The following is a 13293-nucleotide window of genomic DNA, read 5'->3' on the forward strand; positions in this document are numbered from 1 at the left end:
CTTGAGAGGAGAGAAGAGAGGAGGCGCAGGCACACAACCTCTATACCACCCTGCTGGAAAATTATTAGAGTAAAGAATAAATTAGTGAATCAAGGTTTACTTAGTTTCGTAAAATGTATCGGAGTAAGAGATTGTTAGGTCTACTGTGATAGTAGTTTTGGAATCCACATCAGTGGTTCTTACCAGCCAGACATCATTCACTACTGGAGCTGGAGATAGTCAACGCTGCAGAGATAGGAAATCTTTTGTAATCATCAGATACTCTGAAGTACTCAAAGTACCTAGTAGCTTTTTTTTTGGCAAACGCCACTCTTTTCAGTCAGAGCCTCGGATATTAGGTAGGTAACTGGGGTGAAGTACGAACCTGCCATGCTGTGATTAACGTGTCTTGGATTTACCCTTTATAGAGAATAAAATGCATTTTGGTGTGCACATTAACCTGTGTTATCTTGTAATTTGCCTTGAAGCTCATGTAACGACATGCTAATTCAGAATGCAATGGCATCAGTGGGGATAACCAAATAGCCATCGACTGTCCGCTTGCTAGCATTTGCCACTTAAAAATAAGCTAACGCTGGCTGTCAGAGAAAGTGTTGTAACTTTACTGAACTAAACGCATAACCAGGCTACCTCTTTTGACGTTACGTGCGACGCTGCAGACGAGCACCAAACGGCGTGAGATTAAATCCGCGCCTCTCCCACCGAGGCAGCATCACTCGTGTACGTGATGCGAGCGGATGTCGAGTTGATGTTGCTAGGTGCTAAACGGCGTCAGTATTAACTTTACCGTACTGTACCGGAAAATGGCCCATAACCGTTTCTAGTCTTTGGAGTAGAGTCGCAGTAAGAAGCGCTAACTTCTCTAAACAGCGGTGACGACACAGCGAGTAAAATTTATTTATGAGCGCCCTCCGTCCCTGGTATCCTCGGTGGGAGTGGTTGGAGTGAGCAGTGAGGGAGCACATGTGTGGGGTGAATCCTAGTGGCAGGTTAATGTGTGCGGGAGACGCGCTTGTGCTCTCTCTCTCTCTTTTTTTTAAATTAGCGGGTGGTGCTACTAGGTAGACGTGGTTGTAAGATGCGTTTGTTGTTTTTCAACTGTTGCTGCCAGTCATTCGCGGTGTGCTCGGTGTTTTACAGACGTAAACAACGTGACGTCGGATAGTATATGCGGCACGTGGCTCATTTAATGATACTAATGCAGTTGTAGAAATGAGTGCTTGGTTAGTGAAACAACGCAGGCACCATGGACGGATTAAAAGCCTGCTTGTAACTGTGTCTGAGTCAGCTGTTAAGTTGTTTGTTTAAAGCAAAAGCGCAGTGTCATTGACTTCGGCTTTCTGAATAGTGCACTCATCTGTTTACGGATCAATACTGGCCTGTTTTTTTTTTTTTTTTTTTTTTTTGTTTTTTTTAAATGATAATGTGTCGCTGTAACTCTCTTTCTCTAATAAAATGTTTGGAATTATACTGAGATTGATTTTAAGTTAATTTGGCTTTTGCTGCTCGAGTCCCTGGGCTCCTGGTGTAAACCAGAGCACTATGTCCAGCATTTTCAGCCAGTTTGAAGTTTCCTAAACGGAGTCCAGCAAAGGAACCAGGAGCTTTCCTGTACTTTTTGAACATGACAGGCATGTGACACCATGAGCCCAATATCTTAAAATGACAGCTCAGTGGTTGGTCTAGCAGATGTTTGTTACACGGTCAGCTGTTAAGAATGGTTTCTAAACACACAGTTCACATGACTTTGTCTGTTAAATGCGTTCTGTGCACTCATGACCCCCGCCCCCTGTCCTTGTTGCAGAGCTCTATGCCAGCAGTTATGACAATGTTAGCAGACCATGCAGCACAGCAGCTGCTGGACTTCAACCAGAAACTGGATATCAATCTGCTGGATAATGTGGTGAACTGTCTGTATCATGGGGTAGGACCACAGGTATGTTATCCTTTTCTCTCTCTCTCTCTCTCTCTCTCTCTCTCTCTCTCTCTACACCATATCTGAAAGAAGCTGCTTGTAAATTTCTTCTTTTAAGTTCCACTTTACATTCACCTGAGAGTAACACATTGCCTTTTTGTAAGACAGACAATGTTGACTTTACTGTTGCATTTTCCTTGCAGCTCTTTTCATATCACCTCAGTGTTAATTCTAAAGTGTTATCCTCATCGATTTACAGCAAAGAATGGCACAAGAAGTGTTGACACACTTAAAAGAGCACCCAGATGCCTGGACGAGAGTGGATACCATCCTTGAGTTCTCCCAGAACATGAACACCAAAGTAAGCTAACTCTTACCTGCAAAATGCTGCTGAAAGGAAACTTGCATGTACTTTGAGGAAGAAGTATTTTTAGCCAGCACACAAAACAACATAAAAGCTTCACCCTACCTCACAGTGGTTAGCCTATACCATGCTTTCATTTATATAAAAGATACTTTGTAGTGGATCTTTTTGTTGGAAGCAGCTTTATGCACTTGCAGTGTTTGTCTCATGCCCTAACTGCTGAGCTATGCAGGACCCCTGTCCTTCTGAATTCTGTTGGATCTGAACCTAGCAGACAAACAATAGAGCCTTTCTGTCATCTTACTGTTGTATTATTAAAACGTACTTCTCTAAATACAACTATCGTAAAACTCCATGCATGCCAATCCTGTTTGTGTGGTAATATAAAGGGTTATGAAAGATGGTTAAAGTAACTTTCCACACGCATCCTGCTAATAATTAACATTTGCATAGATGTAAAGTGTATTTGGCATTTCTGCTTATGTGGTTGTTTTTTTTTATTTAAGAAAACCAAATGAATCTTGGTAACTATTTAAAGATTTGGGTCTTGTGTGTTTTCTAGGACATTTGTTTGCAAGTGTATGTTGTGCTGCTTCTGCATGGTGGTACCACTAGTTAAGCAACCAGTTGTGAATGGTAAACGTTTGACTTTGTAACCATTCAGATGTCAAAGATTTACAGATGAATTGTGCTGTTAAAGCCAGTACATATCCATAATCAAAGAATAATATTTACATGGTATGAATTAATTGAAGTGCAAATCATACACAACTTCCTCAAAGTAATGTTGATACTTGTTTTTCATTTGCATTTTATTTATTTTTGCTTGCTTGTAAGACTGCTTTTAATACTGACATTCAATACTAATCTGAGTTCTTGATGTATCAATATCACTTTAAAATTCATAAATTTGCCAAATAAATAGGGATAATTGAGGAAACAAGGTAAACACCTCTCGAATCCTGCATTCTATCTTCAGTGATAAGTTTGAAAAATGCCCAGTTTCAAAGCACTTTGGGTGTCTGCCTTTTTTTTTTTGTTTGTTTGTTTTTTTTTAATTAACTACAGTAGCTATATTTGAAATTGTCATGATTTCAAGTTGTGACTTTTTGATATTAATCACAATGTTCCATTATGTTTATGGCTTGTAATAGGAAGAGAAGGGGTGTGTCATCCTGTGCATCATGACACAGCTAGGCTTTGACGGCAGGCCTCCACAAGGTCTACCCTTTTTAAATTCCCTTTGACTGAATTCTGTTCATCCGTTTTTATTGCATCTGTTTCATTGGACAGAGGGTGGGTGCAGGCTGCAGTCAGTAGGATCTATTGTAAAGAGACACGAAAAAATTTTCAACTGTAGGGATCATGGCACTGTTCCCACCTCGCTCTCATGCTTTTCCTTTTTTCTTTTTTTTTTCTTTTTTTTTTAAACGGTACAGCTGAGTTCTCTCATCATGGCCTCTTCTTAAGATGCACTTCTGTGAGCTGAAATGTTGCAAGGCATTTGGCAGTTTCCTACTTGTAATTTCTCTCTTCTTACCTTGCGCGGTGGTTTGTGTAGTCCGGTAATTAAAGGTCAAATAAAACACAGCAGAATTTAACGCAGCGCTCCAGGTGACACCTGCGAGTGGTGTACAGTCAGCTTGTTATAAGGAGCTTTCACCTTTAATCTTCCAGCATCCATTGTCTGTAGCACACTGTTAATCTTGCTTTAATAACATCCTGTAATACAAGTCATTTCTTACTACTATTTTTTTTTTCTTCTTCTTTTTTTTTTTTTTTTTAATTTATTGACTCATGGTCTCAAGTGATGATCCCTACAGTTGAAACAGTCAGTTGAAGTAACATCAGATCATAAACTAACCTGGATTAACAAATTATATTTTTATTTCTTTATGCTTCACAAGTAAGTGATTTAAATTAGTGTAATCTGTGGTGGTCCTGCTGTTCTTTATGACACACCAGGTAAAGTTGAGTTTAAGTTAGAAATGAAGCATTGTAAAGAAAATGGACTAGAGTTTAGGGTTGGGTATCGACAACATGATACTGTTGTTATTTTCTTTTCTTTTTTTTGTAGCTAGGTTGGTGCTTCACTTCCTTAAATTCTGGTTATTATAAAGATACGACCTTTAAAGGCAAGGTTTTGTGATTTGTCAATGGGGATAAAAATTTTGAATTTCATAGTGATCTGTGGCTTTAGCTTTTTGTGAACATGCTGTCTCTGGGGAAAAAAAGAATTCAGATGTTGAAAATACTGCAATTTTAAAGGGCTTTCAGTCCAAAAGAAATCTCTGCTTTAAAATAAGGGGAAAAAAGTGACATTTGATCCACGAGATACAGTTTGAAAAATGCAACTGAGTTTGATGGACTGTCAGTCTGAAGGAGTTACAATGTTATGAGGTAGTTCTGGCAAGTTATTGCATGAGCTGTAATTATATTTTTCATAGGAACAGAGACAAACCTTTGGTATTACAAAAAGTGTCAAATAAATGTGTGTTTGTATATATTTGATATCTGCAGCATTTTCAGCTAAAACTGCTTATTTGTTGGTTGGGTTTTGTTCCTTTTTTCTTTTTTTAATTGCAGGAACTAGAGAAAAAAACAGATTGACTTCATACAAGTAATGACAGAGTTGTGAACCTGAGAAAATGGCATGCCTTTAGTGAAAGAGTGGTTATGTAGAATTGTGAGCAACCTAGACAGTCACTGTGTTTACACAGACTGTTAGTATCGAGGAGTTCTCAAGGTTTGATGGTTGTTAACGTTGGCATTGTTGTGACACTTTTAACAGGTATGAAAAATAGCCACAAAGTATATATCCATAAATTCTTCCTCAGTATGTATGAGCTTAGATTGAACCTCTGTTTTATTTCACTGTAGCGATTGGCTGATATGACCCATTTTCCGATGTGTCAGTATCCTTTGATGAATGAAAATGTAAAAACTAAAAGAAAATGAGGTGAGAGAAACACCCTTCAAACATGTTGCCCACCAGTGGGTGCTCTGCAGCCTCCCTGTTGGAAAACACAACAACCAGCTGATCTGAGCAGAAAATAAATTTGACTTTTATATTTTGTGTGTCTGAGGTGGAGAAAAGAGGGCTATTGTCCAATATCTAATTTTTTGGTCAGGCTCTAACTAAAATGTTGCTCTTGCTAGTTGGCAGCAGAAATGCTGGTTGTATTTTTAGGATATCCGGTCCTATCGACCCCAGAGCGGGTTTTTCTCCCTGAAAAGAACAACAGTCAGAAAGGTAATATGAGTTCTGCAGTGGAAACCTGTACAGTTGTCCAGTTGCCCCAGAACATCCCACAGACTCCTGTGGTGGGTACTTGTATGATGCATGCTCCACCTTTAATGTAGACTGAAGCACAGTGGGCTCAGAATCTGCTTTAAGGGGTCTTAAAGCACAATCAGTTTAAGGGACAAAAGAAACCTGTAGCAATATTACACTTGAACAAATTGTCCTTTAAAAACAGTTCTCGATGCCCAACCCTACAAAGGTCCATGTAGCCTAGATAGAGGCGTTTAAACCTTGTTATGTCTTCTAGGCCATTTGACTCCCTTTTGAAGCAATCTGTGACAAAGCTGGTTAATGGGTTGCTTTTTTTCTTTCTTTTTTTCTTTTTTTTCCTCCTTTTTTGTGTCTGGTGTGATGCTGAGAATAACAGCAGGGCTTCTGCAGTGTTCCAGCATAATGCTGCTTGTACAAATATATATATATAAAAAAACTACAGTTGAAAGTGTTGCACACTACAAAATCTGCATGAAATGTGGTTCAGTGCAATCTAGTTTAGAAATGCAAGTTATTGCAGACTGGTCCACTTCATACTGTTTTTGGATTAAAGGTGGGCACTTTTTATTGTTGGATGCTGTCATAACAGCTTTGTCCTAATGCTGCTTCTTCCTTGCGTGTTACAGTACTATGCTCTCCAAATTCTGGAAACGGTTATCAAAACCAGATGGAAGATTCTTCCCAGGAATCAGTGTGAAGGTAAAAGTTTCTTTTGTGGAAAAATTCCTGAAACATTTATTCCCATGGTGTTAGTGTGTTTTGTTTTTGTTTAGTTTTTTTCTTTGTAAATGTGACGTGCGGTTGCCATGTTGAGGAGTATTCCCCCACTAAGCATGCTGGTTTGTTTTCTGCTCGACTGACTCAAACTGGCTACTCAGAAAGGTTGGATTCTGCATTTGAGCAGTAGTTTTAGAGAGGAAACAAGGAAAACACCCCAGCACTATTTTGTTTTTAATGCTTTGTGAGGGAAATTTTTTTGAGAGGAAACAAAGTAGATAAGTTGTTACTGCTGTCTAGCCTTACATTATTCTGATGGGATATGTTGTTGTTTCTAAAACCAATGACAGATTGTGTGTGTTGCTTTGAGCCAGTTTTTCCACATTGTACCCGTGGAGGAATGAGGGATGGGTTAATGGAGTGCGGTAATTGCTGTCAGTTATATTTTCAAAATGTTTATTGATAATTTTAAACGTTACACGAAGTTGTTGACAAGGTAAATATGCGTATGAACCTATATAAAGTGTTGCAGTGTTATCAGTATATGGCTATTGGTTCTTAATGTTCAGCCTTTAATTATTGCCTAATTGTCAATTGGACACATCAGCATTAGCTCATAGCAGAGGTCTCAACACAGTGGAACAGAATTTATTTAGAAAAAAATTTCAGAGGAAAAAGCAGTGATAATGAAATAAATTTGATAATCATGTGCAAATCAGATGATTCTGCCTCCCTCCATTCTTCTATAATTTTGCTCAAAATTAATTTTTTCATTGACCTAAGACTTACCTGCTTCTGACCGTAGATGCCTGAATTTTGTTCAAGTGGCAAACCCAGTGCAGGGCGACTGGCAAGTATGTCTTTTCCCCCCTTGTGTCAGAGTATTGCCTTGTTTTCGGCTCCTCTCACCACACCAAAACACACATTTTCGTAGTCAGCTGCAGTCTAGAGAGAAATGCGAGGGAGCTGAAAACGCATTTTAAAGATGCTCTGCTCACTTTGACAATCTTGAATGTCTGTGAAAACACGTGGGGGAAAATGGAACTTCCACTGAACCGACCAAAGGGTTTTGACCTGTGAAAGTTCAGTGGCAGTTGCTGCTCACGTCCACGTGTTTATAAACTGGCTTTGCAACAGTGTGTGTATATGGAGAACCACACCTTTTTTTTCTACAGTACAAATGTGGGATATGATTGGCAGATTCAGCTAGTTATGAGCCCGCAGATTGTGTTAGGGTTACTGACTAATGTGCTCCAGGCAACTGCTGCTGATGAACGCATTTTTATTGGTGCATGCTAACGGACATCTTCTGATATTCTCTGTGTATTTGCCAGGTATAAAAAAGTATGTTGTTGGGCTCATTATCAAGACTTCATCTGATGCATCAAGTGTAGAGGTGAGTAAACTTTATATTTTATAAATAGGTTGTATTCTTGGGGTAATAGCACGAGATGGAACAACAAAAAAAGTTCCTACTTTGTTGCAAAATCTCTTCCGTTAAAAACACCCTGTAAGAGTTGGGGAATTTGGTTTCCCATTCTCGTGACTGGATTTCAAATAGTCAGTAGTTCAGGACTGCCTGTGTCACATCTTTGTGTCCATAATGCCCCAGATGTTTTGAGTGGTTCACAGGTCTGGGATGTGCCCATGTGTCCACGAGCAATTTCCCATTTTGATTCAGATCACAGGATAGTTTTCCACTTCTCATCAGTCTGTCTTAAATGAGCTCAGGCCTGGAGAAGAGCTTTTTGTTAGTCTTTAAATAACATTTTATTTGTATTTGTGAATGCATTGATGAGCCGACTTCATAGTAATTTCTACAGCAGTGCAGTGCTGTCTGAGGACCCAAAGTCCATGGCTGTTAAACATTGGAGTCTTATCGCTTATGTGCAGAGATTTGTCTGGATTCTGTGAATCTTTTAATTGCTCCCGGATTCTTTACAATTGGGGAATTTGCCCATTCAGTCAAGAACAAGGTGGTGAGACCCTCCCCATCGTAAAGTTGGAGAGATCCTGCCTGCGGTGCGTTTTTTGTACTCAGTAATGTTACAAATTAGCTTAAAAGCAAAGAAGTTCCACCAGATTTTTGTTTGATTGTTTCCAGGGTTTTGGAAGCATGTCACTGGGAAATTTTAAATGGGTATATATTATAAATCATAAACAGGCTTTCTTACGCTAGTGTTTAATATGGCTCTTTTATTATTTGCAGTTCAGCAAAGGGTTTAAATGATTAAAGTGTACATTTTACACAACCTCCCTGTGGTTTAAGGAAAAGTCAGACATATTAGAAGATTTACTTTGAAAACACAAAGCTAGAACACAGTTTTGGTGTCAGGGTAACAATTTATAACCTCGTCGATGTTAAAAAAAAATGTGCACAAACAGCCTCTTGTTCCCTCTCTCGTTATTTGTGTCCATGTTTTATTGCAGCTGCACTTTAAACAGGCAGGTTAGTAGGGCAGCCATGACTTAAGCTGCTAAGAGTGCTGTGTAATTCAGAACAACTATGGTGACTTCAGCAGCTTTTCTCACTGTTTCAGCCATTGTGAGCACTCAAGCGGTTAAAAGGCTGGATTTGTTAAATGTTTTAAATTTAAACTGACAGCAAGTTTTCCTGGTGTTTATTAGGAGAATGCAGTGTTTTTCTCATAAGTACAGAGATTGATACATGAAAATACGACATGCTGGCCTAGCTTTAAGGTTTTTAAGTCCAATGAAGCTTGATTTTTCTTGGTGGTTGTATTGCTGTTATAAAAACAGCAAGAAAGGGGGGTAAATTGAAAGGTAACTGCAGGGAAAATGTAAAATTTTGTTTTAGATTTGATTAATGGAAAGGATTTGTGCTTTGTAAATGTTCCTTAAATGATTTTAAATGTGATGTCAGAAGAGCCAGACGGTGAACACTGTTAAATACTTGTTTGCTTTAACAAGAGGTTAGCTGAGGAGAAGAAGACAACATAAAAATGAAGGAGTGCAGATGCCACCTACAACAAAATGATGTCTAGTTAGTATTTAACTTCCTGCTGAGCAAGCAACTTTCCAGCCGTGTTTCAGGTGTTTGCATCATCATTCTCATCATTCTCATACTCTCAAGTATGTAACTCTACAAAACATGATATATTTATCTAGTTTATTAACTTTATTAAACCAACCAGATACACCAGACTGGAGGTTTTGTGAGGGGATTTTCCAAAAGAGCACTCAAAAAGAATAATTTCAGTGAGCTTTAAAAACCATAACTCTCCATTATAGAAATGACTATTTGTGTCTGGCTTACTTTACTGCAGGTTATAATTGTAGGATAAATTCAATTCTTGGTGTTTACTTTCACACATGACCAGCCTCGACATTTCTGTTACAAACACCTGTGACTTTATCTCGTGGGTGAAACCCAACCTTTACTAATTTTATATAAAATGTCAAACATCAACATGTTCATGCATTTTCTCTTGTTATACCTTACCTTTTCATGATGTGTTTAAAGGATATTGTTGTGTAACTGAAACGTGTTCCTTGACTTACTACTTTTTATTTCTTTTTAGAAAGAGAAAGTGTACATTGGCAAGCTGAACATGATCCTTGTTCAGGTAAGAGTTGCTTGGGTTCATTTTTGGACCTACTCAGTCCTTGTGGGGGATGTTTTCTCTTCATGTTGCGTTGTTACTGTTAGTTTACTGAATGAAAAATGTGGCCTGTCTATTGTCTGTGTGCCTGCGTGTGCTTAGATGTGTCTGAGCTGCATGTGGTAAATGTTTTCTATTTGCAAAACAATATCAGAGAATCCAAGAATTGTTAAAACAAAGGATTTGATTGTGCACTTTCAGCCACAGGTTTTGTTTTCATTTCAGACCTGTTAAATACCTAACTATATCAAACATATAGTATTGGTTACACTGTAAATAATAAAGTGTGCGTTACTTTTCTTTTAAATCTATCAGTATTATCTTTACAGAGCCTCAGTAACACTGAGAAACACTTCATTGTATTTATAACTGTGATGTTTTCCTAACCCTCAGCGTTCATGTGGGTGAATAGTGGAGAGGGATAAAGAAAGTGTCAGCAAACAGTTTCCAAGAAGCTATTCACTCTGACAGCAGTAGCGGACATCAGAGCAGAGATTCACTTGAAGCTAGCTACGTGTGTTGTACTCATTGCCTGGAGCATGGTAGAGCCACTGAGTCACAGACTACTATGATATGTACTATACAGCCTGATTCAGAGCAGTATATAAAGTAAAGATAACACAGCAAATGTCATAATTTTCACTTGAGACCATGTTACAGGTCCATGAGCAAAGTGGTTCTTGCTACCAAAGACACAGTGCTTTGTTAATGTCTAATAAACAAGTGGGTGTGTATTATTATTATTGACCATTATCGACTCCTAAATGGTAAAATTCTGGGTGTCGTCATATGAAGCAGTAAATCTAAAAACGCTGGGTTTGAACCTTATGTTGTTGTTGCCTCAGTGCTTCTCTTTTGCAGTGGTTCTTTTTAACCTGAAGATGTCACTCTTAATTGGAAGATCTGGCTCAAAAAACATCAGTGTCATTAAAAAGGGACATCAGTACTACTCATTCAAGTAGTACTGATGTCCCTGCCTCAGCCAAGGCAAACGATGCTTAGAAAGTGACTGTGATCTTGTGATAATAAAGGATATCATCTCGAAGAGTGTGGCAGAAAAATGGATGTATGTGTCTGTATGGAAACATACAAACTAGTTAAAAACTGGCAAAGTGGAAATCATCATGGAGCTGTTGATGGCAGTATCCTTAATTCAGCAAGGCACTGAAATCTGTAAATGCAGAGTTGTAGAAATATCAGGACCATGAGACCAGCAACTTAGACCTCAGTGCTTCTGAATGTGCAACGTGACATTTTTCCCATGTTTTTGCGTTTGATGTATGTGTGAGCGAGGGAGCGAGAGGCAGAGATTGGTTCACTGACTTCACAAGTGACTTTGCATTAATGCCAGTGAGAATGAGTCACCGGTTACGTCATTTGAGCTAACGTTGTTTTGGCCTGGAGGGGCCGAAGAGCTCCAGATTCCACGTTCATCGTCAGGAGGCTGTTTAAAATGGTTATGTTCAATATGGACAATTAAGTATGGAGTTTAACAAAAACAGCATTTTCTTCACTACGGGATGCTTGTAAAAGAAATGTATTTGATTTGAGACTGATGGGGAGTTGCAGTTTGATCTCGTTTTTTTCTTCAGATTACACATTCTTCTCAGTGTGTGCCATCTCTCACTAACATGTCTGTGTCCTCTACATCTGCAGATCCTGAAGCAGGAGTGGCCCAAGCACTGGCCCACCTTCATCAGTGACATTGTGGGGGCGAGTCGTACCAGCGAGAGCCTCTGTCAGAACAACATGGTCATTCTGAAACTGCTCAGCGAGGAGGTGTTTGACTTCTCTAGTGGCCAAATGACCCAGGTCAAGGCCAAACACCTAAAAGACAGGTCAGTTTTGAGAGGATGCATGCCAAAATGTCTTTGATCATTAACCCCAACATACCTTAGCATAGGAAAGCTTTTCTATAGAAGGTTCACACCGAAATCAATCAAATCAACTTTTTAAAGAGTTCAGTCCTGCAACTTTGTGTTGCCACATTATTTCAGAGGCTCATGAAACACGATGTTTTTGTGCTGGCATTTGAAAATGGATTTCACTTTAAGATGAAATGTGGCTCCATGTTATCAATCAGTAATGTCAGGGCAATAAGGTTGTTATACAGTTTCTTTTATATTATTAATATGCAGTTGTGTACTTGCCTGACAATTCTGCTGTGGGAAAAAAAAACACAGATCAAATAAACATACAGATTTTTTTATGGATATTCCTCATATCTAAAGATGTGGGTTGATTGTTCAGCACAGTTGACTGTTGTTAATGTTTAATAGCCATCCATCCATCTTCTTCCGCTTTATCCGGGGCTGGGTCGCGGAGGCAGCAGCTTGAGCAGAGAAGCCCAGACCTCCCTCTCCCCAGCCACCTCCTCTAGCTTATCCGGGGGAACACCAAGGCGTTCCCAGGCCAGCTGAGACATATAATCTGTCCAGCGTGTCCTGGGTCTGCCCCGGGCCTCCTCCCGCTGGGACATGCCCGGAACACCTCGCCCAGGAGGCATCCTTGTCAGATATCCGAACCACCTCAGCTGGCTCCTTTCGATGTGGAGGAGCAGCGGCTCTACTCTGAGCCCCTCCCGGATGGCTGAACTTCTCACCTTATCTCTAAGGGAGATGCCAGCCACCCTTCGGAGGAAGCTAATTTCCGCTGCTTGTATCCGCAATCTCGTTCTTTCGGTCACTACCCACAGCTCGTGGCCATAGGTGAGGGTAGGGACGTAGATCGAAAGCTTTGCTTTTACACTCAGCTCAGCTCAGCTCTCTCTTCACCACGACGGACCGGTGCAGCGTCCGCATCACTGTCGCCGCAGCACCAATCCACCTGTCGATCTCTGGCTCCCATCACTCGCGAACAAGACCCTGAGATACTTTAACTCCCCCACTTGGGGCAGGAACTCATCCGCAACTCGGAGAGGGCACTCCACCCTTTTCCGGCTGAGAATCATGACCTCAGATTTGGAGGTGCTGATCCTCGTTCCCGCTGCTTCACACTCGGCTGCGAACCGTTTCAGTGCGGGCTGGAGGCCACCACCTGATGAAGCCAACAGAACCATATCATCCGCGAAAAGCAGAGACGAGATTCTGAGGCCACCGAAGTGAAAGCCCTCTGCCACTTGGCTGCGCCTAGAAATCCTGTCCATAAAAATTATGAACAGAATCGGTGACAAAGGGCACCCCTGGCGGAGCCCATCACCCACTGGGAACGAGTCTGACTTATTGCTGGCAATGCAAACCAAGCTCCTGCAACGGTTGTATAGGGATCGAATGGCCCGTAGCAATGGGCCAGACACCCCATACTCCCGTAGTACCTCCCACAGGAGGTATTCCTTCTCCAAGTCCACAAAACACATATAGACTGGTTGGGCAAACTTCCA

At 40.3% G+C, this 13293-nt stretch overlaps 1 protein-coding gene across 3 annotated transcripts in view; it reads left to right on the forward strand.

The window, feature by feature from the left end:
- Positions 1–13293, forward strand: part of xpo1b (exportin 1 (CRM1 homolog, yeast) b) — a 26832-nt gene continuing 13539 nt past the window's right edge. Inside the window, exons 1-7 of one of the 3 annotated variants that reach the window (XM_085181991.1) lie at positions 1–338; positions 1805–1936; positions 2175–2276; positions 6201–6273; positions 7626–7687; positions 9834–9878; positions 11571–11752. In XM_085181991.1, coding sequence (XP_085038117.1) covers positions 1811–1936; positions 2175–2276; positions 6201–6273; positions 7626–7687; positions 9834–9878; positions 11571–11752 — 590 coding nt within the window. In that variant the 5' untranslated portion in view covers positions 1–338; positions 1805–1810. Of the gene's footprint in view, positions 339–1804; positions 1937–2174; positions 2277–3433; positions 3501–6200; positions 6274–7096; positions 7146–7625; positions 7688–9833; positions 9879–11570; positions 11753–13293 lie in introns of those variants that run through there. The other 2 variants (XM_085181992.1, XM_085181993.1) reach the window with 2 other exon arrangements.

This window comes from Neolamprologus multifasciatus, chromosome 13 (genome assembly GCF_963576455.1).
Source record: "Neolamprologus multifasciatus chromosome 13, fNeoMul1.2, whole genome shotgun sequence".
Lineage (NCBI taxonomy): Eukaryota > Metazoa > Chordata > Actinopteri > Cichliformes > Cichlidae > Neolamprologus > Neolamprologus multifasciatus.